At 43.4% G+C, this 26,656-nt stretch overlaps 1 protein-coding gene across 1 annotated transcript in view; it reads left to right on the forward strand.

The window, feature by feature from the left end:
* The window catches only part of dnah10 (dynein axonemal heavy chain 10), a 285,578-nt gene that overhangs the window by 121,761 nt on the left and 137,161 nt on the right, over positions 1-26,656 (forward strand). The window contains exons 34-42 of the mRNA XM_052032383.1: positions 6,278-6,430; positions 7,836-8,024; positions 12,557-12,703; positions 14,176-14,367; positions 15,552-15,670; positions 15,872-16,030; positions 18,054-18,189; positions 21,698-21,820; positions 22,739-22,873. Coding sequence (XP_051888343.1) covers positions 6,278-6,430; positions 7,836-8,024; positions 12,557-12,703; positions 14,176-14,367; positions 15,552-15,670; positions 15,872-16,030; positions 18,054-18,189; positions 21,698-21,820; positions 22,739-22,873 — 1,353 coding nt within the window. The remainder of the gene's footprint in view (positions 1-6,277; positions 6,431-7,835; positions 8,025-12,556; positions 12,704-14,175; positions 14,368-15,551; positions 15,671-15,871; positions 16,031-18,053; positions 18,190-21,697; positions 21,821-22,738; positions 22,874-26,656) is intronic.

A 26,656-nucleotide genomic window follows, 5' to 3' on the forward strand; every position in this document is an offset into this window, starting at 1 on the left:
CCATAACCTTAAAGACATGACCTCTCGTCTTCAGCATTGGTGCCCTGGGAAGGAGGCTCTGACTGTCTACTCTATCTATTCCTCTCAGTATTTTATATACCTCTATCATGTCTCCTCTCATCCTCCTCCTTTCCAGTGAATAAAGCCCTAGCACCTTAAGCCTCTCCTCATATTCAATACTCTCTAATCCAGGCAGCATCCTGGTAAATCTCCTCTGCACCCTCTCCAACGCCTCCACATCCTTCCTATAATGAGGCGACCAGAACTGAACACAGTACTCTAAGTGTGGCCTAACTAGAGTTTCGTAAAGCTGCATCATCACCTCGCGGCTCTTAGACTCAATCCCGCGATTTATGAAAGCCAACATCCCATTGGCCTTCTTAACTGCTCTTTCCACCTGTGAGGCAACTTTCAATGAACTGTGAATATGAACCCCCAGATCCCTCTGCTCCTCCACACTGCCAAGTACCTTGCCATTCACCCAGTACTCTGCCCTGGAGTTTGTCCTTCCAAAGTGTACCACCTCACACTTCTCCGGATTGAACTCCATCTGCCACTTGTCAGCCCAGCTCTGCATCCTATCAATATCCCTCTGTAAGCTCCGACAGCCCTCCACACTATCCACAACACTGCCTATCTTAGTGTCGTCCGCAAACTTACTAACCCAGCCATCCACCCCCTCATCTAAGCCACTGCTCTACCCTCATCAATTTTTTTTTGTCACCTCCTGAAAACTCAATTAGGCTCGTGAGGCACGACCTGCCCCTCGCAAAGTCATGCTGACTATCCCTAATAAGACTGCTTCTCCAAATGCTCGTAAATCCTGTCCCTAAGAATCCTGTCCAATAACTTGCCCACCACTGATGCAACACTCACAGATCTATAATTCCCAGGATTATCCCTATTACCTTTTTTGAACAACAGAACACCATTTGCCATCTTCCAATCCTCTAGTACTGCTCATGTTGCCAGGGAGGACACAAAGATCATAGTCAACACCTCAACAATTTCTTCCCTCGCTTCCCATAGTAATCTGGGGTGTATCCCGTCTGGCCCCAGGGTCTATCTATCCTAATGTTTTTCAGAAGCTCCAATAATGCCTCTTCCTGAACCTCAACATGCTCCAGCACATTAGCCTATTCTACGCTGACCTCACATTCGTCAAAGTCCCTCTCCCTGGTGAACACTGAAGCAAAGTATTCATGAAGGGCGTCTCCTACCTCCTCAACTTCCAGGCATATGTTTCCCCTTTTATCCCTGAGGGGTCCTACCCTCACCCTAGTCATCCTCGTGTTCTGCACGTATGTATAGAACGCCTTGGGGTTTTCCTTAATCCTACTTGCCAAGGCCTTCTCACAACCCCTTCTAGCTCTAAGTCCCTTCTTAAGCTCCTTCCTGGCTACCTTATAATTCTCAAGAGCCCTGTCTGGTCTTTGCTTCCTAAATCTTAAGTTTGCTTCCTTCTCCCTCTTGACTAAATGTTTCACCTCTTTTATCAACCATGGTTCCTTCACCCTACCATTCTTTCCCTGTCTCAGTGGAACAAACTGATCCAGAACCCCAGACAAAAGGTCCCTAAACAGTCTCCACATTTCTGCTGTGCATTTCCCTGAGAGCATCTATTCCCAATTTACACTCCCAAGTTCCTGCCTAATACCATCATAATAAGCCCTCCCCCAGTTAAATACTTTCCCATATCGTCTGCTCCTCTCCTTGTCCATAGCTATGCTAAAGGTCAGGGAGTTGCGGTCACCATCTCCGAAATGCTCGCCCACCGAGAGGTCTGTCACCTGACCCGTTTCATTGCCGAGTACTAGATCTAGTATGGCGCCTCCTCTAGTTGGCCTGTCCACATACTGTGTCAGGAATCCTTCCTAGACACACCTGGCAAATTCTGCCCCTTTTAAACCTCTTGCACCAAGGAAGTTCCAGTCAATATTAGGGAAGTTGAAGTCACCCATGACAACAACCCTGTTATTTTTGCACCTTTTAAAGAGATTTTTGGATCATTGGGATCTCTTCTGGGGAAGGTGGGACATGTACAGAGAGGACAGGTTACACCCGAACCTGAGGGGGGCCAATATCCTTGCAGCCAGGTTTGCTAGGGTGGTTCAGGAGGGTTTAAACTAGATTGTGAGGGGGAAGGGAACCGGAGGAGTAGGTCAGTGGAAGAAGGGGATGGGGAAAAGTCAGATTTGACAGGTGGAGAGGCCTTGAGGAAGGAGAAGCAGAGTACAGGCTACAAAAATAGTAAGGTAGATGGGCTAAAGTGCATTTACTTGAATGCGAGAAGCTTGAATAAGCTTGAATACTTGAATAAGAGAGACGAACTGAGAGCTTGGATAAGTACATGGGACTATGATATTGTGGCTATTACAGAGACATGGCTGACATCGGGGCAGGAATGGATATTGAATATTCCTGGTTTTCAGTGTTTTAAAAGGGGAGGGGAAGAAGAGGAAGAAGGGTGGCAATACTGGTCAGGGACACTGTTACAGCTGCAGAGAGGGTAGATAATGTAGAAGGATCCTCTCTAGAGTCATTATGGGTGGAAGTTAGGAACAAGAAAGGGGCAGTTATCCTCCTGGGAGTATTCTACAGGCCCCCCAGTAGCAGTAGGGATACTGAGGACCAGATTGGGAGGCAGTTTTTGGAGAGATGCGAAAATAACAGGGCTATTATAATGGGAGGCTTCAACTATCCAAATATTGATTGGCACCTACTTAGTGCCAAAGGTTTAAATGGGGCGCAGTTTGTTAAGTGTGTTCAGGACGGATTCCTGACGCAGTTTGTTGACAGGCCGACTAGAGGTAATGCCATCTAGTTTTAGGTAATAAACCAGGTCAGGTGACAGATCTATCGGTGGGTGAGCGTTTGGGGGACAGTAACCATTGCTCCATAACCTTTAGAATTGTTATGGACAGGGATAGGAGCAAAGAGGATGGGCAGATATTTAATTGGGGAAAGGCGAATTATAAGGCTATAAGGCGAGAACTTGGGAGTGTAAATCAGGATGACATTTTTGAAGGGAAGTGTACTATGGAGATGTGGTTGATGTTCAGGAATCTTTTGCAGAGTGTTAGGGATAAATTTGTCCCGGTGAGGCAGAGAAGGAATGGTAGGGTGAAGGAACCGTGGGTGACGAGAGAGGTGGAACAACTAGTTAGGAAGAAGGCAGCATACATAAGGTGTTAGCAGCAAGGATCGGACAGGGCTCGTGAAGAATATAGAGTAGCAAGGAAGGAACTTAAGAAAGGGCTGAGGAGAGCAAGAAGGGGACATGAAAAGGCTTTGGCGAGTAGGGTTAAGGAGGATCCCAAGGCTTTTTACTCGTACGTAAAGAGCAGAAGGATGGCTAGGGTAAAGGTAGGTCAGATTAAAGACAAAGGTGGGAGGATGTGCCTGGAAGCTGTGGAAGTGGGTGAGGTTCTCAATGAATTCTTCTCTTCAGTATTCACCAAGAAGAGGGCTCTTGATGATGTTGAGGACAGTGTTGGTGAGGGTAATGTTCTAGAGTATGTAGATATTAAAAGAGAGGATGTGTTGGAGTTGTTAGAAAATACTAGGACAGATAAGTCTCAGGGACATGATGGAATATTCCCGAGGCTGCTTCGTGAGGCGAGGGAGGAGATTGCTGAACCATTTGTTAGGATCTTTGAGTCCTCATTGTCCACGGGGATGGTACTGGAGGATTGGAGGGTGGCGAATGTTGTCCCCTTATTCAAAAAAGGTAGTAGGGATAATCCAAGGAATTACAGGCCGGTGAGCCTTATGTCTGTGGTGGGTGAGCTGTTGGAAAGGATTCTAAGAGATAGGATCTATGAGCATTTGGAAAAACATGGACTTATTAGGGACAGCCAGCATGGCTTTGTGAAGGGAAGATCTTGCCTCACAAGCCTGATAGTGTTCTTTGAGGAGGTGACCCGGAAGATTGATGAGGGTAGTGCAGTGGATGTGGTCTACATGGATTTTAGTAAGGCGTTTGACAAGGTTCCGCATGGTAGGCTTCTTCAGAAGGTCAGAGGCCAAGGGATCCAGGGAAGCTTGGCCGTGTGGATTCAAAATTGGCTTGCCTGTAGAAAGCAGAGGGTTGTGGTGGAGGGAGTGCATTCGGAGGGCTGTGACTAGTGGTGTCCCGCAGGGATCGGTTCTGGGACCTCTACTTTTTGTGATATTTATTAAGGACTTAGATGAGGGGGTGGAAGGCTGGGTTAGCAAGTTTGCAGATGACACAAAGATTGGTGGTGTTGTGGATAGTGTGGAGGGCTGTCAAAGCTTGCAGAGGGATATTGATAGGATGCAGAGCTGGGCTGACAAGTGGCAGATGGAGTTCAATCCAGAGAAGTGTGAGGTAGTGCACTTTGGAAGGACAAACTCCAAGGTGGAGTACAAGGTAAATGGCAGGATTCTGGGCAGTGTAGAGGAGCAGGGGGATCTGGGGGTTCATATCCACAGATCACTGAAAGTTGCCTTGCAGGTGGATAGGGTAGTTAAGAAAGCTTATGGGATGCTAGCTTTCATAAGTCGTGGGATCGAGTTTAAGAGCCGCAAAGTGATGATGCAGCTTTACGAAACTCTGGTTAGGCCACACTTAGAGTACTGTGTCCAGTTCTGGTCGCCTCATTATAGGAAGGATGTGGAGGCATTGGAAAGGGTGCAGAGGAGATTTACCAGGATGCTGCCTGGTTTAGAGAGTATGGATTATGAGGAGAGACTAAAGGAGCTAGGGCTGTTCTCATTGGAGAGAAGGAGGATGAGGGGAGACATGATAGAGGTATACAAGATATTGAGAGGAATAAATAGAGTGGACAGCCAGCGCCTCTTTCCCAGGGCGCCAATGCTCAAAACAAGAGGACATGACTATAAGGTATTGGGTGGGAAGTTCAAGGGAGATATCAGGGGGAGGTTTTTCACCCAGAGAGTGGTTGGGGCATGGAATGCGCTGCCTGTGGTGGTGATGGAGGCTGATACATTGGTCAAGTTCAAGAGATTGTTAGATAAGCATATGGAGGAACTTAAGATAGAGGGATATGTGGGAGGAAGGGGTTAGATAGTCTTAGGTGTTGTTTGAAGGTCGGCACAACATGGTGGGCCAAAGGGCCTGTATTGTCCTGTATTGGTCTATGGTTCAAAAATCTGGCTACATCTTCTCCTCAGCATCCTGGTGGCTATTGGGGGGTCTGTAGAATACTCCCAATAGAGTGATCGCTCCCTTCCTGTTTCTGACTTCCACCCACACTGACTCAGTAGACGATCCCTCCACAATGTCCTCCCTTTCTGCAGCTGTGATAGTGTCCCTGATTAGCAATGCCACTCCCCTACCTCTTTTACCTCCTTCCCTGTCCCTTTTGAAACATCTAAACCCGGAACATCAAACAGCCAATTCTGCCCTTGCGACAGCCAAGTCTCTAATGGCCACAACATTGTAATTTCATGTACTGATCCATGCTCTTTGTTCATCACCCTTATTCTTAATGCTTTTTGCATTAAAGTAAACACATTTCAACCCATCCAACTGACTGGATTTATGCCCTATGCACTGCCTATCCTTCTTCAATCTCTCTGCACATTGCACCCATCTTTACACTAACTGCTCTATCATTTGACCTAACACTCTGGTTCCCATCCCCCTACCAACATAGTTTAAACCCTCCCAATAGCTCTAGGAACAAATTAAGCAGCATTTTAACAAATGTTACTTAGCATGAAGCTAATGATTCTTGCAATAATTAGCTTCAATCTAAAGTAATCTAAAATAAACCTAACTGGATGCAAAAAAAGGAGAGGCAATTGACACGCTTACCTGTTCCGGGCCTCTGTGTGGCTCCAACCTCAGACCAAGTGGTTCACTCTTAGTTGCCCTTTGAAACAGGTGTATTTATCAGCTCCTTAGAATAATTGGGGGTGGACAATCAATTCTAGTCTTTCCAAGTCGGCCTAAGTGGGCGGCACGGTAGCGTAGCAGTTAGCGTGACGCTATTACAGCGCCAGCGATTGGGTTTCGATTCCCGTCGCTGTCTGTAAGGAGTTTGTACGTTCTCCCCTGTCTGCGTGGGTTTCCTCCGGGTGCTCCAGTTTCCTCCCACATTCCAAAGACGTACGGGTAGGTTAATATGGATTTAAAATGGGCAGCGTGGACTCATTGGGCCGGAAGGGCCTGTTGCCACACTGTAAATAAAATTTTTTTAAAAAACTTAAATTTTAAATTTTAAAAATTTAAAATTTTAAAAATTCTGAGAGTGAACGATGATGTAAATCAGTGGCTCTTTCCCACCAGGCGATGGGGAATATCCTATCTGGACTGGCTCAATGTGGTGCCTGGGGCTGCTTTGATGAATTTAATCGAATTGAGGCTGCAGTGCTGTCGGTTGTGTCTTCACAAATCCAAACCATTCGCAATGCACTCATACATCATCTAACCAGATTCCAGGTAAGAAATTCTGCAACTATCCTTTTTCTCAGACGCTGCCTGACCTGCTGAGTTTTTGCAGTATTTTCTGTTTTAGGTTTCTTGTATCTGCAAGCCTTTGTCCTTTAACTTTGCTTCCTTGTTCTGGAGGATTCCTTTTGCAACTTCTAGATACAAGTACGTATATGATTAATTTCTGTGTCTCACTGTCCCAGATGTGGGGAGGGGACGGAAGACAGGTAAGTATTTGCAGGATGAGAGCACTGGAGTGTGGGTCACCTGAAACTGGAAAATCCACTGTTCGTACCATTGGGTTTAAGCTACTCAAGGGGAATATGAGAAGTTGTTCTTCCATTTTGCCAGAATGTTGCCTGGACTGGAGAGCTTGAGTTACAAGGATAGGCTGGGACTGTTTTCCCTGGAGCAAAGGAGGCCGAGGAGTGACCTTATAGCAGTGTATAAAATCATGAGGGACACAGATAACGTAGCTGGTCACAGACTGTTTCCCAAGATAGGGACATAGGGTTAAGATGAAGGGGGAAAGATTTAAAGGGGACCTGAGGTGCAATTTTTCACAGAGGGTGGCAGGTATATGGAACAAGCTGCCAGAGGAAGTACTAGAGGCAGGTACAGTTACAACATTTAAAAGACATTTAGACAGGTACATGGATAGGAAAGGGGATATGGGCCAAATGTAGGCAAATGGGACCTCAGGAAGACAGTTTGATCAGCATGGATGAGTTGGGCTGAAGGACCTGTTTCTATGCTGTATAACTCCATGACTCTATATTTTGTGTTTAGTTCCCTGTAGAAGGGAGAAGGCCAAAGACAGGCAGGTGAGTGTAGCATCTGCTTATCATCCCCTCCCCATCTGGCTCCACCCATCACCTACTAGCCTGATGTAGGGTCTTGACCTGAAATATCGACTTGCAACCTTTGCCTGCACAGATGCTACTTGACCTGCTGAGTTTTTCCAGTGTTCTGTTTTTTTGCTGTTCCTCTTGCACTGTCTCCCTCACTCACTGCAGGTTTTATCTTTCTGTCTGTACCGCGGTCACAAGACAAGGGAGCGGAAGTAGGCCATTCGGCCCATCGAGTCTGCTCCAAAGAAAAGGGGAAAAAGAAAAAAGAAATGAGAAAAATTGTCACTCGTGGTTTTATAACATATTCTACTCTTCACTCTATCTCACTGCAGATTGCTTATTTTCGTGCTAGTTGGCCTTCCACATGATGTGATTAGTTATGGAAGCAACACTGATGTGAAATAATTGTTTGTTTAGCCTAACTTTGAATAGCAGCTCCCACACTGCCTTCATGTATACCGGTAGTTTTACATGTGTACACATGATTTAGTCATCTATTTTTGTCAGAAACGCTTGTGATCATGCCAGTTTACCTTGTACTCACTTTGACACTTCTCCTGCAGTTTGAAGGGCAAGAGATTTCCCTGGATAGTCGGATTGGTATATTTATCACCATGAATCCCGGCTATGCTGGGCGGACAGAGCTGCCAGAATCAGTAAAAGCTCTCTTCAGGCCCGTGGTCGTGATTGTCCCCGATCTTCAACAAATCTGTGAAATTATGCTTTTCTCAGAAGGATTTCTGATGGCAAAGGTAGGATCGCAAATTCACTTAATTTCTAAATTGAAGTTCTCTTTGTTTAACATAGAACATTATAGCACAGTACAGGCCCTTCAGCCCACAATGTTGTGCTGACATTTTATCCTGCTCTAAGATCTTCCCTCCCACATAGTCCTTCATTTTTCTATCTGTGTCTATCTGAGAGTCTCTTTAAATGTCCCTAATGTATCTGCCCCACAACCTCTACTGGCAGTGCATTCCACGCACCCACCCTCTGTGTTTAAAAAAAAACTTGCCTCTGACATCCCGCTTATACCTTCCTCCAATCACCTTAAAGTTATGCCCCCTTGTGTGAGCCATTTACACCCTGGGAAAAAGTCTCTGACTGTCCACTCAATCTATGCCACTTATCATCTTGTACACCTCTATCAAGTCACCTCTCATCCTCTTCCTCTCCAAAGAGAAAAGCCCTAGGCTGCTCAACCTATCCTCCTAAGACATGCTCTCCAATCCAGGCAGCATCCTGGTAAATCTCCCCTGCACCCTCTCTAAAGCTTCCACATCCTTCCTATAATGAGGTGACCAGAACTGAACACAATACTAAGTGTGATCTAACCAGAGTTCCATAGAGCTACAATATTACCTGGCAGCTTTTGAACTTAATACCCCAACTAATGAAGGCCAACACACCATACACCTTCTTAACAACCCTATCAACGTGCTTGGCAACCTTGAGGGATCTATGGACGTGGACCCCAAGATCCCTCTGTTCCTCCACAGTACTAAAGGTCCTGCCATTAACCTTGTATTCTGCCTTCAAATTTGATCTTCCAAAGTGCATCACTTCACATCTTTTTCGGTTTAACTCCATCTGCAGCTTCTCAGCCCAGCTTTACATCCTATCAATGTCCTGTTGTAACCTACAGCAACCTTCTACACTATTCACAACGCCACCAACCTTCAGGTCATCAGCAAACTTACTAACCCACCCTTCCACATCCTCATCCAAGTCATTTCTAAAAATCACATAAATCAGGGGTCCCAGAACAGATCCCTGCAGAACACCACTGGTCACCGACCTCCAGACAGGATACACTCCATCTACCACCACCCTCTGTCTTCCATGGGCAAGCCAATTCTGAATCCACACAGCCTAGTTTCCCTGGATCCCATGCCTCCTGACTTTCTGAATGAGCCCTCCATGAGGAACCTTATCAAATGCCTTACTAAAATCCATGCACACCACATCCACTGCTTGCCCTTCATCAATGTGCTATGTCACATTCTCCAAGAATTCAATCAGGCTCGTGAGGCATGACCTGCCCCTCACAAAGCCATGTTGACAGTCCCTAGTCAGCCAATGCTTCTCCAAATGCCCATAAATCCTGTCTTTAAGAATCTTCTCCAGTAATTTGCCCACCACTGAAGTAAGACTCACTGGTCTGTAATTCCCAGGGTTATCCCTACTCCCTTTTATGAACAAAGGAACAACATTTGCCACCCTGCAATCATCTGGCACTACTCCTGTGGCCAGTAAGAATGCAAAGATCATTGCCAAAGGCGCAGCAGTCTCTTCCCTCGCTTCCCGTAATAGCCTTGGATCTATCCCGTCCAGTCCCAGTGACTTACCTATCCTAATGTTTTTCAAAAGTTCCAGTGCATCCTCTTTCCTCATGTCGACATGCTTTAGCGTATCAGCCTGTGGTACACCATCCTCACAAACGTCAAGGTCTCTCTCACTAGTGAATACTGAAGCAAGGTATTCATTAAGGACCTCCACTACCTCTTCCGACTCCAGGCACATGTTTCCTCTTTTATCCCTGATCGGTCCTACCCTCACTCTAGTCATCCTCCTATTGGTATTGGTTTATTATTGTCACTTGTACCGAGGTACAGTGGAAAAACTTGTCTTGCATACCGATTGTACAGATCAATTCATTACACAGTGCAGTTACATTGGATTAGTACAGAGTGCATTGTGAGGTAGTACAGGTAAAAACAATAACAGTACAGAGTAAAGTGTCACAGCTACAGAGAAAGTGCAGTCGAATAAGGTGCAAGGTCACAACAAGGTAGATCGTGAGGTCAGAGTCCATCTCATCGTATAAGGGAACCGTTCAATAGTCTTATCACAGTGGGGTAGAAGCTGTCCTTAAGTCTGGTGGTACGTGCCCTCAGGCTCCTGTATCTTCTACCTGATGGAAGAGGAGAGAAGAGAGAATGACCCGTGTGGGTGGGGTCTTTGATTACTCTGGCTGCTTCACCAAGACAGTGAGGGGTAATGACAGAATCCAAGGAGGGGAGGCTGGTGTCCGCGATGCGCTGGGCTGTGTCCACAACACTCTGCAGTTTCTTGTGGTCCTGGGCAGAGCAGTTGCCGTACAAAGCCATGATACATCCAGATAGGATGGCATAAACCATCAAAAACTAACATGCAGGTACAAAAGGGATTAGGAGGACAAATGATATGTCATCCTTTATTACGAGAGGGGTACCACTGAGAGTGTCCTGACCAGCTGCATCTCTGCCTGGTACAGTAACTGTAACATCTCCGACCGTAGGTCTTTGCAGAGAATTGCGTGTACAGCTGGAAGGATCATTGGAGTACCTCTCCCCTCTGTCCTGGATATTTACAACACACGATGCACACACAAGGTCTTCAGAATCATAGATGACCCTTCTCGTCCCTCCCATGACCTATCTGTCTCACTGCTGTCTGGCAAGCGGCACTGGAGCATCCGAGACAGAACTACTAGACTGTACAATAGTTTTTCCCCAGGCTGTCAGGTTCCTGGAGACAGTTTCAGACTAATACTGCGTCAAAAGCCCTGGTTTGCACAACAGCGTGTAAGAACTTTGGCTGCTGCTGAACATGTTTATACAATTAGTGTAACACACTGAGTTCTGTATTTTCTTCGTCCAACTCGGTTTTGCACTAACTCTGCACTAAATTGTATTCTGTATATACTGTTTTTGCACTATTTGTACTTGCACAAATTTTTTGTTTGCGTTTATTGTATGTCTTCTGTTTTCTGTAAGTCCTTTGTTGCGTGAGTCTGGGGGAAACAACATTTCATTCCTCGATGTGTTTTTATAGCATATGGGTGAATGATAATAAGGTAACTTGAACCCTTGATTTGAATACACAAGTAAGCAGAGTTATACCAGTTGCGCAGGGCCTTGCTATTGTCTACAGTTTTGATCCACTTACCTCAGAAAGTATATACTTGCCAGAGAGAACGTGCAGAGAAGTTTCCATTGTATCTGTCATCTTTCTGTTCAATTCATTTATCTGTGCATAAATTCCAGAAACCTTTTTTTGTCACATTCATCAGCAAATTTCAAAACTATCCTTAATCCCAACCTGCTTTTTCTTCCCACAATTGGGTTCAGCACACATCTGCCAACTTCTACAGCAGGTTTTCTCACCAGGTAGTGCATCATGTTTATTCATTGTTTGGTTTCATTTTAACAGTTATTGTTCATCAAAGTAAAACCAGAAACTGCTTGAGCTGAAACATTAACTCCTTTTCTTCCCACAGATGTGATCTGACCTGCTGAATACTTCCAGCATTTTCTGTTTTTTATTTTAGTTTTCCAGCATCTGCAGATTTTTTGAGTTTTATTTAACTATAAGGAGAGGTTGGACAAACTTGAGTTGTTTTCTCTGGAGTGTCGGAGGCTGAGGGGACACCTGAGAGAGGTGTATAACACTATGTAGCATAGATAGAGTTGACAGTCAGGGTCTTTTTCCCAGGGTAGAAGTGTCAAATAATAGAGAACATAGCTTTGCGGTGAGAGAGGAAAGTTTAAAGGAAATTTACGAGGAAAGTTTTTTACTCAGAGAATAAATTAAAATTGGTAAGTTGGTTTATTATTGTCATTGTTATTATTGTTTATTATTGGTTTATTGTAAAGACACAGATCATTTCATCACATCAGTGCATTGAGGGAAAAGCAATAACAGAATACAGAATATCATGTTATGGTTACAGAGAAAGTGCAGTGCAGGCAGAATATAAGGTGCAAGGGCCATGACAAGGTAGATTGTGAGGTCAAGAGTCCATCTTATCATTCTAGGGGACCATTCAGTAGTCTTATAATAGCGAGATAGAAGCTGTCCTTGAGCCTGGTGGTAAGTGTTTTCAGGCTTTTGTACCTTTTGCCTGATGGGAGAGCAGAGAAGAGAGAATGGAATGTGCTGACGGGAAGTGGTGAAAGCAGATATGATGGTGGTGTTTAAGAGGCACTGAGACAGACACTTGAACAGGCAGGGAATGGAGGGGTATAGACCCATGTGCAGGTAGATGGGATAAGTTAAATTGCATGGTTGGCACAGACATTGTGGGCCGAAGAGCCGTTCCTCTTTTATGTTCTATGTATTTGTTCATCAGAAGCCTGGATGTTGAAGTAAAGTGCCTAGATTTGGATATTATTTTATATAAATGGGAATGGGCTTTTTACAAACAAAAATTTCTGAAAGATAATGTTTAAGTTCAATGTTTTTTTATGTTAATTATAAGTAATTTGCTCTCATTTTAATTGCCTTTTTCATTGAAATACAGATCCTTGCGAAGAAGATGACTGTGCTTTACAAACTGGGAAAGGAGCAGCTTTCAAAGCAACATCACTATGACTTTGGGCTTCGAGCTCTCAAGTCTGTACTTGTTATGGCAGGAGAACTGAAGAGAGGGTCCCCTGATATCACTGAGGTAAAGCTGTAGGATTCATGGAAAATTGGTTGCTTGGATTGGAAATTAGGTGACACTTAATAGAAATCGCTCCATCTGTGAGTAGTGATTTCTCACAATTCCATCCATAAACATCCTAAAGGGAATTATTCTTTTTACTTAATCATGGAATGTGGGTATTTATTGTCCACCCCTGTATTGAGCAATGTACTCAGCTATGTCAGAGGGCACTTAGGAGTAAATAACAATGCTGTGGGTCTGAGGTGACATAAAAGTCAGACTAAGTACTGCAGATTTTCTTCCCTGAAGGAATAATGAATCACTTGGTTATTTCGATAAATCAAATAATTTCGTAGTCACATTACATATTCAAGGTTTTCACTGCAGGTTTATTTAATTGCTGGATTTTAAATTCCCAGCTACTGTGCTGGGATTCCAACACATCTCTAGATTTTACCTATATATCACTCTACCTTTTATTTTTCCCTCCTTGACATCTCAAACGTTGTATTTTTGCAAGTGGATGGCAAAAAAATGGAATGAAATAGATCTGAATAAACTCATTAAACAGTTGGGATAAGGAATAGCAAATGGTTTTATTGTAAAGACTGTAAATGAAGGGGTGCCTGTAACAGTGGTCAAAGGGAAAAGAATCATAGAGTCAGACAGCATGGAAACAGGCAATTCCACCCAACTCATCGGCACCCTTCCAGGTTAACCTCCTCACCCCAGCACTTGGTCCACAGTCCTCTGTGCCAAAGTGATTCATGTTTATCTGGGCACTTCTTAAATGCTCCCATCTTCCACCACTCTCTCAGGCAGTGTGTTTCAGGTACTCACCACTCTCTGGGTGAAGAAGGTCTCCCTCAGATCCCCTCTGTACCTCTTCCACCCTTCCCTTGAACCTATGTCCTCTAGTTTTATCTACCTCTGATATGGGGTAAAGTTTCCTGCAGTCCACCCTATCTATACCCCTCATAATTTTATATACCTCAATCATGTCCCCTTTTAACCTCCTCTGCTTCAGGGAGAACAGACCCTGCCTCTCCAGTCTCTCATAACTGGATCTTCTCTGTACCCTCTGAAGTAAGGATTAGTGGTACTGGGTGGAAAGCAGGATGAAGAGGGAAGTCCCTCTGCCTTCACTCCACATTACTAACTTCACAACTTCTGGCAGGTTTGAATGAACTGGGTGCAACTTCCTGCCCACAGTCATAGTTGCTGCTAATCCATGACCATCAACTAACACATCACAGCTCCAAAGTGAGGGAGTGAGGGACAAGGGTGACTGTGCGTGAATTTAGAGGAGCCATAAATTACAATTCAACTTAGTATGTTTGTAACTTACTATAAATAAAGATTGACATTTGTGGGAGATTAATTTTTCTGCAGGTATTTCAGTGACACAGGATGTATGGTTGCATGATTTGATTCAACCATGTCTGAAATTATGTCAAAGCAATCTGAATATGTCACTTAATTTGATCTACTAGGATGTGGTACTGATGAGGGCACTGAGAGACATGAATCTTCCCAAATTTGTCTATGAGGATGTTCCCCTCTTCCTGGGCCTGATCTCTGACTTGTTCCCTGGGCTGGAATGTCCTCGTGTCCGCTACCCCAACTTCAATGATGCGGTGGAACAGGTGCTTGCAGAGAACCATTATATTTTATTGCCAGTTCAGGTAAAGTTGTTTTATGATGTATTTTCCCTTATGTTTTTTTATATTCCAGTTGCAATTAAACAAAAAACAAGCAATGATCTGGTAACACAGTAAATGCTTTCAATTCATTGGTTGTTTCCTCTTTCCACCGGCATCACATTGGAAGATTTTCTACATCGCTAACTCACACTGGATTTCAACCTTTCTAAGCTGACAGCAGGGAGTTCTCAGTAAGCCTGCAAAATAATATAATCCATTCTGACTGACATTTAATATTTTATTTTTTGATTTGTTGTATAGTTACAAATCTCATCATTTTTATGATCTCCAGGCCCCAAGAAGAATGATTAAAATTTCCATTGTATAAACAGCTAATTGACTGGCTAAGCTTGTAAGCAAGACAATAGTTAAGGATACTGTCATAGATATCTTTCTTCTAGATTAGACGTCAACTAATGCCTTGGATTGTATTTTGTAGGAATTGCCAATCCTCTGACATCTGCAATATACACTCAGGAGAGTTCCTTGTCTCTGTCGAGAGAAGAGCAGGGAATCCTTCAGTGTTTGACCAAATATTTATGCCTCAACTGACTTCTCCAGAACATAGAACAGTACAGCCCAGGAACAGGACCTTTGTCCCACCATGTTGTGCCAAACTGATTAAGCTAAGAATTAAATGCCGACTAAATTAATCCCTTCTGCCTACACAATGCCTATATCCCTCTATTCTCTGCACATTCATGTGCCTATCTAAGAGCCTCTTAAACACCTCTGTAATTTAACAGATTAAGTTGATTAATTGGGTTAGTGTTTCTGTGACTACATTTGGAGATGGGTTGTATAACATTGACTGCACTTCAAATAGAATTCTGCAGCTGTCGAATATTGCAGGGTATCTGAATACAAATTCTTTCTTCCACCATTTAAAGTGGTGGCCATGCTATTCTGGTGATTCATGAAGTGTGACCTCTCAGAAATACCATGCTGGATCCATCACACCATGAATGGGATATTTTGTGTACTTAGACTGCAGACATAACACATAACCCCACAGCTCTGGTGTGAGCTCTAAGAAACCTGTCTGGAGCATCCTTGGCTTTTGTTCTATTAATGAGACAATATGAAGTCATTCTTACTTAATTGCTGAAAATTCAAATGTACTGCAAATATCTGATGCAAATGGGTAAGAATCTGCTCTTCTACAGGTGGATAAGGTGGTGCAGATGTATGAAACGATGATGACTCGACACACCACTATGGTGGTTGGACCCACTGGAGGTGGAAAAACTGTGGTCATTAACACACTTTGCCAGGCTCAAACCAGGTGAGATCCTGCAAACAAACACTGACTGTTCCAATTAATTTCTGTATTCAGAAGAGGAGACACAGTGACCCAGCGTCCAGAGTCTGAACCCTAACTCCTCAGATGTGGAGATGCCTCTGTATAACATAGTGACAAGATTTATAATGGAGAAGATATTCATTACCTGGTTTGCAAACAATGTCTGTTGGTTTTCCCTTGTAGAATGTCGTTGGTGACAAAACTATACACACTGAATGCAAAGGCTGTCAGTGTGATTGAGCTGTATGGAATCTTGGATCCCGTGACTCGGGATTGGACGGATGGAATTTTATCAAATATTTTCAGAAATATCAATAAACCGACTGAGAAGAAGGAAAGGAGGTAAAATTCCAATTTAATCAGTTAAAGAAAATAATTGGGTGACGGTGTCCTTGTTGCGGGCAGCCCCCAGTTACGTAAGGACCCCATTCCTGAGACCTGTCTGTAAACTGATTTCTCCGTAAGTCAGAAACAATTTCAATGAGGGTCAATCAACATGAACATTTATTGTCTTCCCCTATATAGTTACAATAGTACAATATCCCACATCCAATGGCTAGTTTTGATGGCCTTAGAGTATCAATGAATGTTACATTGTTTGATAAAGTTGTTTATTGTTTGATACAAGTGTCAATAAAGAGATTTGCCTTGTCAGTTTCCAAAGCAAATCTCATCACCACCCTGCCCACCCGTGATGCCACCCTCAGGGAACTATGTGCCCACATTCCTAGGTTCCTTGGTTCCACAACACCCCTTAGGGCCCCATAGAATTTAATGAACAAAATCACATAGATCAAATTTTTGTGTTAGCTTAAACAAGAGATCTTATGTAAATTTTGAAGTTCGTTATTGAAGTTTTCACCTGAGGCAGTTGTCTTTTAATGTTTGCTTTCTCTTTGTCCTAATTGTTCTGTTGTATAAATAGAAAAGGAGTAAGATTGTCCTTGGAATGAAACAAATCTGTCTCTCAAGGAAATTATGAATTTATATGGCAAGGATAAGATTACACAATCTAGTATCACCCACAGTAATAACTATCCAAAATCAAGTTATGGGTGAATAAAAATCATCCCTTCCATCATAGCACTCCCTCATGTCCATTCTATGCTGGGAATCTGATCCCGTGTCCCTGACTGTATCTCTGCTCGACCGACTTTGACGATGAACTTGGTGTCCAGGTCCTAACAATAATCAGGACTCCCTTACTTCTACCTTCATATTCTGACTCAGCCTTACTGCCACAGAAACTTGAACCATACTTTTGTTGCCTTTGAACCCAGTGGGCTAAGAATTAACTAGCATAATCCCTGTTTTACAGCCATAATATTGACCCCAGAGCACCCACTATTGGTGGCAGCATTTGAACTTGTGCCACTTGGAAATGTTCCATGCGGTATACTGGTAAAGGCTGCTGCATTGACGTTTGTGATCTGCTCCTGAAAATGTGCAATGGAGGCTTGATATATGTTTGAAGCCACCTTCAGCAGCTGACTACAGAGTATGCCCTTTGTGCTGTGGTCAGTGTTCATAGCTGCTTGATAAATAAATTAAAGGAACCAGCAGAGGCTACCTCCAGAAAGAGACATTTTCTTTCTTAATAGAAAAATAAGTTAAACGGAGGTTTGCTCTCTCTCACATGGGAATGTAAGAAATCCCATGGCACTTCGTAGAAGTAGAGTGAGGGAGATATCCCTGACATTATAGCCAATATTTATCCTTTAATAAATGTCACTGGAAGAAATAATTTCCCTGGTCATTGTCCCATTGCTGTAATTGTGCATGTTCCTACACACACTGGTGAGACCAGGATCACTGTGCACTTTCAGTCTACCTTTTAAGGATGGATAGACATGCATTGAAGGCAGTTCAGAAGCTCACTAGGTTGATTCCTGGAAAGAAGAAATCTTCTAATGAAGAACATTGAGCAGGTTTGGACAATATTCTGGGGTGAGACGAATGAAGGGTGATCTTGTGAAATGTGTCAGATTCTGAGGAGAATGGCGAGAGTATCTTTTCCCTTGAGAGGGAATCTAGTAATGAGAATAAAAGGGTGGAAATGAGGAGGGATTTCTACTGTTGAAAGGTTGTAAATCTTTGGAATTCTTTGCTCCATTGAGCTATGGTGTGAGAGCTGTTGAATCTTCCAGCCCATTGTAGAGCAGCTTGAGGTATCACACGGCTGACTCCTGCCCTGGCTGCCATGTTTCTCAGTTGACAACAGTGGCCACGCCTCACTGGTTGTACAGACCTTTGAGGCTGAGAGAGGTAGTATCAGAATACAGATCTGCTTTTATTTCATTTCCCTTCACATTAGCAACATGCAGTGATGTGTGCTGTTAGGGATGTACCAGTGTGTATCTTTCAGGTATATTTTATTTGATGGTGATGTGGATGCACTCTGGGTGGAAAACATGAACTCCGTGATGGATGACAACAAGTTGCTGACACTGGCTAATGGAGAACGGATCAGGCTCCAGGCTCACTGTGCGATGCTCTTTGAGGTACTACTCCAGCAAATCTCTTCTAGAATGTTTTGCGGAGCCTAACATCATTTCACACAACAGAGTTTGGAAGGAAAACATCCTTCCCTTCAGGCATTCTTTGACAAGAATCAAGGTCAGCACTCGGTAGTTGTCTCTGACCACTCTCCTTCCCCTCACGGAGAAGCAGAGTGGTACAATTCCACGTAGGCACCATGGCCAAGAAAGCTTACCAACACCTCTGCTTCCTCAGGAGGCTAAAGAAATTTGGCATGTCCTCTTTGATCTTCAATGCACCATAGAAAGCATCCTATCCAGATGCATCAAGGCTTGCTATGGCAACTGCTCTGCCTGAGACTATAAGAAACTGTAGAGAGTTGTGGATACAACTCAGCACATCACGGAAACCAGCCTCCCTTCCATAGACTTTGTCTACACTTCTCTCTGCCCCTCAAAGACCCCACCCACCCCAGACAGTCTCTCTTCTTCCCCTTCCCCCCCTCCCCCCAATCGGGCAGAAGATACAAAAGCCTGAAAACACATACCACCAGGCTCAAGGACAGCTTCTATCCCGCTGTTATAAGACTATTGAACGGTCTCCTGGTACGATAAGATGTAGTCTTGACCTCACAATCTACTTTATTATGCCCTTGCACCTTATTGTCTGCATGCACTGCACTTTGTAACTGTAACACTTCATTCTGCACTCTATTATTGCTTTACCTTGTTCTACTACAATGCACTGTTGTAATGATTTGATCTGTACGAATGGTATGCAAGACAAGTTTTTCCACTGTACCTCTGTACAGGTGACAATAATAAACCAATTTACCAATTCCTGGCCTACAGCAGGCTCCTGCAGTTCAGGGACAATGCAGTCAGGAGCAATTTAAAGCATCAGTCTCTTTGGTGGTTAATTAGAGCTTCAGCAGTGTGAATATTATCATGTTCCCATTTACAATTTAATGTCATTCTGTAGTCATATTGAAGATATGGACTCTGATGCATTAGGAATTTGACTGAGTCCATCTAAAGTCATTTCATAAAAGTTGCTTGCAACTGTGAGACAAAGAAGCTTAACGTCCCAGGCTGGACGTGAGCTGAACCTCAGGTATGGAAGGACTGTACGTGATTAGCTCTGGGAAATGACATTGACTCAACAGGGTGAGTGACCTCCTGTCGTAAGGAAATATGAGAAAGTCGTGAGCAAGTAGGCTGCCAGTCTCCCAGGCAATTAGGAACCAGCCAGTGCTGGTTTGCTGAGGTATACTGACTCAGAGCATGTGGTACTGGGGAATATAAGCCTGTGGGTTCTGCTGAGGTGCAGTGTGGGCTGTGGTCTTTGGTGAGGTGAGGTCAGTGGTGTAAAGAATTAAAACAAAATAAATAAGATGAGCATGGTGGGATTGCTGCATGTTGCAGCTGTGGTATGTGGGAATGTTGCAATCCACGGCAAGGCTGCTGCTCAAGCAATTTTGGCTCAGAGTTGATGAGCCAGAATCCAAGAACCAGACACTGCAGTGCACCAGAGAAAGGCTAAGTCCACTACAGCACCAAATTCATATTTATCTGCAAACTTACTAATAATACAGCATACATTCTTATCCAGATCATTAATATATATGGCGACCAACAAATGTCCCTGCAGTACACTACTGGTCACAGGTCTCCAGGCTGAAAAGCAACCTTCCATTACCACCTTCCTGCTCTTTCCACCAAGCTAATTTCCAGTATCCAACTGGCTATCTCACCCTGCATCACATGTAATCTCACTTTCCAGACCAGTCTACCATGCAGGACCTTGTCAAAAGCCTTGCTAAAGTAGATGAAGACAATACCTCCACCCTGCTCTATCAGGATTGACCGCTTCAAAAAACTCAATCAAGCTTATGAGTTACAATTTCTCATGCACAAAGCCATGCTGACTATCCCTAATTAGTCCTTGCCTTTTCAAATGTAAATAAATCCTGACCCTCAGAATCTCTTCCAATAACTTTTCTACCATTGACGCAAGGCTCACAAGCCTATAGTTCCCTGGCTTATCCCTGCTGCCCTTCTTAAATGTTAGCTATCCTCTTGTCTTCCGGTACCTCACCTGTGACTAACGAACATACAAAAACCTCTGCCAAAGTCCCAACGATCTCCTCCTTTGCTTCCCATATGATCCTGTGATACACTTGGTCTGGTCCTGGGGACTTATGCACCTTTATGTGTTTCAGGGCCTCCAACACCTCCTTGGAAATTGGTTTATCATTGTCACATGCACTGAGATACAGTGAAAAACTTTGTTTTGCTTGTTATCCAGACAGAGCATTCCAAACATAAGTACATCGAGGTAGTTCAGAATCAGGTTTATTATCACTGACATATGTCATCAAATTTATTGTCTTGTGGCAACAGTACAGTACAAGACATAAAAATTGCAAAAAGTTACAAAAATAAATTAAAAGAGGAATGATGAGGTAGTGTTCATGGGTTCATGGACCATTCAGAAATCTGATGGCGGAGGGGAAGAAGCTGCTCCTGAAACATTGAGTGTGGGTCTTCAGGCTCCTGTACCTCCTCCCTGATGGTAGTAATGTGGTGAGGGTCCTTAATGATGGATGCCTCCTTCTTGAGGCACCATCTCTTGAAAATGTCCTCTATGGCGGGGAGGGTTGTGCCCATGATGGAGCTGGCTGAGTCTACAACCTCTGCAGCCTCTTTCGATCCTGCACATTGGAGTCTCCATATCAGGCGGTGATGCAACCAGTCAGAATGCTCTCCATCATACGTCTGTAGAAATTTGTAAGAGACTTTGGTGATAGACCAAATCTTCTCAAACTCCTAATGAAGTAGAGCCGCTGGCATGCCTTCTTCACGATTGCATCGATGTGTTGATCCCAGATAGGTTCTCCGAGATGTTGATGCCCAGGAACTTGAAGCTGCTCACACTTTCCACCGCTGACCCCTCAATGAAGACTGGTTTGTGTTCTCCCGACTTCCCCTTGCTGAAGTCCATAATCAACTCCTTGGTCTTGCTGATGTTAAGTGCGAGATTGTTGTTGTGACACCACTCAACCAGCTGATCTATCTCACTCCTGTACGCCTCCTCATTGCCATCTGAGATTCTGCCAACAACAGTAGTGTCATTGGTGAATTTATAGATGGCGTTTGAGCTAATCTGAACCCTCTCACAACCCTAACCCTAAAGCAATAACAGAATGCAGAATATAGTGTTCACTGGCCAGGGTATGCAGTGGGAGTGCAGCTCCCAGAATCATTGCTTCAAGTGTACACAAATTACAAATTATCTAAAAATCTGCACCATGGATCTTGGGGTTTACTTCTGTGGAGATATTTACAGCCAAAGAGAAGCATGGTTAACAAAACGGCTGTAAATGGTTTGTCTGATCAGGATGCCATGCCGCATGTTTGATCCAGAATCCGTAGTGGGAGTAAAAGTGGGAATTTATTATTGATTGGAAAGCTGTTGCCACTTTCTTCAGTTACACTGATCTTGATCTTTCTTACCTTATTGGTTGAATAGGTTGGAGATTTACAGTATGCCTCTCCAGCCACTGTGTCTCGCTGTGGGATGGTGTATGTGGACCCCAAGAACCTGCGATACAGACCCTACTGGGAAAAGTGGATCAATGAAAGGACCATCAAGGTGTGATTATTTTACAGTCAGCTATACATATTGGTCAGTGGAAAATCTACAGTAAACTGTAGCTTTTATTTAACTGCAATGCACATTTTTCAGAATGGGTGCTGCTTTAACTCAGAATTTTAATTGCTATTTCTTTTAAAACCTTGCTGGGTTTAAAAGTATACTTCAATTGGATTACTTTGATTATCTTTAAAGGTGGTATCTTGCAAATGTTTTCATTTGTTTTGAATGCTCAAGTATCAAGTATAACAAAGTATTTTTATAATGATTTTCCCACATCAGTACATAAGGATAATCTTCCTTTTAAAAACGGTGCAACAATGCTCTGGATCATATTTGTATTTGTTATAATTGGCAAAATGATATGGTTTAATGATTAATTTTCAATGTGGTAAAATGAACTTAAAGTTAAATGAACTATGGACTGAAGTGCATTCCAGTGCAGTGCTGAGGGCCTGCTACACTGCCAGTGATGTTGTCTTTCAGTTATGATGTTAAACCAGGCCCCGTCTGCCACAGGAGAATGTATAGAACCCATTCCATTATTTTGCAGAAGGACAGGAGTTTTCCCCAGTACTCTATGTGATGTTTATCCTTCAACCAGCATTATAATACCAGTTACTACATCTCTGTCAGAGTCTGCTGTGTGCCAAGTGGTTGTTATGTTTTTTTAAATGACAGCAGTAACTTTAGTTCCAAATTACATCATTGGGAGAGAAGCTGTGTGGGATGTCCGAAGTTTGCGAGAGCCACTGTGGAAATCCAAGCAGTACTTTGCATAAAGTCAATCAACAGCCAGGGTTGAGAGTTTTTCAGATGTAAAGTGAAAAAAGGTTAAATAAACCAACAATGTAATGTGATAGCTTGAAATCTCACAACCTTTACAATATGACTTGTAATTATTTCTGTTTGCTTCAGCAAGAACAGACTGACCTCCCCAAGCTGTTTAATAAGTATGTACCTCACATCCTTGAATTGATAGTGGAGGGGATGTTGGATGGAAGACAAGTGGAGAAGTTAAAAACTATTGTTCCTCAAACAGAATTGAATATGGTAAGAAGGTACAAAGACAAAGCATTTTGATGGAAATATCAGCAGTGTTTAATGAAAAGAGTAACCATTAAAGAACAGGATTGGAGAAACTGGTTGCTGTCAGGTATAGGGTTGATCAGAAGGCAATGCTAATAAATTCAGAGACCTGTGATGTTAATAGGTGAACTTATTTTGTAACAATATAATGAGGGATTTCATTCTGTTAAATGTACTTTCTTCATCTGGTATAATTACATAAAAAAATCAAAGGGTGCTTCAAGTAGAGAATTCTTGGCTTCTGTCAGTTTGCTCCTATCCAGTAGTCATCAGTTTTTACATTAAGACGTGATTTGGTGACTAGGCCTCCAGGATGCTTAAAGGCAAAATGATGTAAGATGTATTCCATGGGACTTCTGCTCCAATTCTAGGTGTTTGCTGGAACTCCCCTATATTTATGCGAGTGAAGTTTCTGCTCAACTGCTACCCAATTATGTGGAACTGTAGACCTGATGATAATTGTAAGGAAAGTGTTGGAATCCATTATTAAGGACTTGGTATCAGTCATAGAGGCACAGAATCATACCATACAGAAACAGACCCTTCAACCCACCATGTCACTGCCGACCATCAGGTACCCATCGTACTGATCCCATTTACCAGCACTTGGTGTAACAAACACTGGAGGAACTCAGCAGATCCAGCAGCATCTGCGGAATGAAAGGAATTGTTGATGTTTTGGGTTGAGACCCTGCATCAGGATTGAGAATGGAGAGGGAAGGTAGCCAGTATAAAGAGGAGAGGGGGACGGTGAGGTGGGGGCCAGTATTGTCAAAATCGAGTTTATTGTCATCTGTACGTACATGTGTCATAGGTGCAATGAAAGCTTTACTTGCAGCAGCATCACTGGCATCTAGCATCATATAAGCAGCATTCACAATAAAAACATAAATTAAACACAATTTTTACAAGAAAGAACACAATTAGATCAAAAAAATCCATTGTAGTGCAAAGTTGTCAAAATGCTCAGTGTTGCTAAACTGTAGTGATTAACATTGTGCCAGTTGGTTTGAAAACTGAATGGCTGAAGGGACGTAGCTGTCCTTGAACCTGGTGGTGTGGGACTTCAGGCATCTGTACCTCCTGGCTGATGGTAGCTGCAAGAAGATGGCACAGCTCGAATGATGGGGATTTTTGATGATGGATGTTGCCTTCTTGAGGCAGTGACTCCTGTAGATACTCCCGATGGTGGGGAGGGATGTGCCCGTTATGTGTTGGGCAGAGTTGATTGGTTCCAATTGGCCCTTGTCTCACCACTCTCCCTCTTTTATGCTGACTGTCTCCCCTCTCACTCTCAATCCTAATGCAGGATTTTGACCTGAAACATCAACAATTCCATTCCCCCACCCCCCACAGATGCTGCTTCACCTGCTGAGTTCCTCCAGCACATTGATTGTTGCTCCAGATTCCAGTATCTACTGTCTCTGGTGTCCACCAGTACTTGGTCCTCCATCACCCCTTCAGGCAGTGTGTTCTGCATTCCAACCATCCTCTGGGTGAAACAATTCTTCTTCAGATCCCCTTTAAACCTCTTACCCTTTACCTTAAACCTATACCCGCTGGTTTTATTTACCTCTGCCAAGGGGAAAAATTTCCCACTTTCTACCCTATCTATGCCCCTCATAAGTTTATGCATCTCTTTCAGGTCCCCCCTCAGCCCCTTCCACTCCAAAGAAAATGAACCCAGTCTGTCCAGGCTCTCAACAAAACTGAAACAGCCAATCCCATGCAACATCCTGTTGAATTTTCTCTGCACTCTCTCCAGTGCAGTCACATTCCTTCTGTAGTGTTGTGACCACAACAGCACACAGTACTCCAGTTTTGGCATAACTGAGCTTAATAAAATTATAGCATAACCTCCCTGCTCTTATATATTATGCCCTGGATAATGAAGGTAGATATCCCTAGGGCACTGTGCAGGTGGCACAAAAGTTGAAGGTGTTGTGGATACTGTAGAAGGTTGTCATAGGTTACAATGGGATATAGACAGGATGCATAGCTGGGCGGAGAAGTGACAGATGGAGTTCAATCCGCAAGATCGAACTTGAAGGCAGAGTACAAGGTTAATGGCAGGATTCTTGGCAGTGTGAAGGAACAGAGGGATCTTGGAGTCCAAGTCCATAGATCCCTCAAAGTTGCCACACAAGTTGATTGTGTGGTTAAGAAGTCGTATGGTGTGCTGGCCTTCTATAGTCAGGGGATTGAGTTCAAGAGCTGCGAGGTAATATTGCAGCTCTATAAAACAATGGTTAGACCACACTTAAGTATTATGTTCAGTTCTGGTCACCTCATTATAGGAAGGATGTGGAAGATTTAGAGAGGGTGCAGAGGAGATTTACCAGGATGCTGCCTGGATTAGAGAACATGTCTTATGAGGAAAGGTTGAGCAAGCTAGGACTTTTCTCTTTGGAGTGATGGAGGATGAGAGGCGACTTGATGGAGGTGTATAAGATTATGAGAGGCATAGAGTGGACAGCCAGCACCTTTTTCCCAGGGTGGCACTGGCTAATACGAGAGGTCACCCATTTAAGGTGAGTGGAGGAAAGTTTAGGGGAGATGTCAAGGTTTTTTACATGCAGACTGGTGGAACATACTGCTAGGGGTGGTGGTAGAGGCTGATACAATAGGGATGTTTAAGAGACTCTTAGATAGGCACATGGATGTAAGAAAAATGGAGGGTTATGGGCTGTGTAGGAAGGAAGAAAGAGTTAGATTAATCGTGGAGTAGGTTTGTATAGGTCGGCACAACATCGGGGCTGAAGGGCCCGTACTGTGCTGTGCTGTTCTATGTTCTATTTTTTACGTCCTACCCTTATCAGTCCTCCCCTTGTTCTTATCAGGATTAAATTCTATCTGCCATTGCTCTGCCCATTTTACTAATCAATCAATGTCATCCTGTAGCCTAAGACTGTCATAGAACCATAGAACACTACAGCACAGAAAACAGGCCATTCGGCCCTTCTAGTCTGTGCCAAAACTTTATTCCAGTGGGAAAACAGACTGTCCTCCTGGTGGGATCAGATACGATTACTATGTTTAAGAAGCATTTAGACAAGACATTTGTATAGGCAAAACATAGAAGGATATGGACCTAATGCAGATTAATGGGATTATAGATGGGCAAAAGGGTCAGCATGGACATGGTGGGCTGAAGGGCCTATTTCTATGACTTTATGACTCCATGAGTCCTCACTAACAAAAACACCACCAATTTTCATATCATCTGTGAACTTAACTGATCGTACCTCCTAAGTTCACAGCCAAATCATTGATATATTTAACAAATAGTAAGGGTCCAGTATTTATCTCAGTGGTACACCACTGGTCACAGGCTTCCAATCTCAAAAACAGTGGTCCATCATCACTCTCTGCCATCTATTACCAAGCCAATTTTGGATCCAATTTGCCAATTTGTCCTAGATCCCATGGGCTACAACATTTTAGACCAGTTTCCTATGTGGGACCTTAGCAAAGATTGAAATTGATATAGGCTACATCAATTGCATTGCCCTCATCAATACATTTTATCTCTTAGAAAGTCATAATACAATTAGGCATAGTCAACATGGTTTCATGAAAGGGAAATCATGTGATGTCTAATAGAATTTTTTTGAGGGTGTGGGTATAGGGATAGATGATGGGAATAAAGGTTGTGTAGTATATTGGGGTTTTCAAAGGGCTTTTGGTGACTAATTGTGAAATAATGGCATTGCTGGTAATGCTGACCTTTAATACCCATTCCTAAAT

Source organism: Pristis pectinata, chromosome 17 (assembly GCF_009764475.1).
Source record: "Pristis pectinata isolate sPriPec2 chromosome 17, sPriPec2.1.pri, whole genome shotgun sequence".
In the NCBI taxonomy this organism is placed as follows: domain Eukaryota; kingdom Metazoa; phylum Chordata; class Chondrichthyes; order Rhinopristiformes; family Pristidae; genus Pristis; species Pristis pectinata.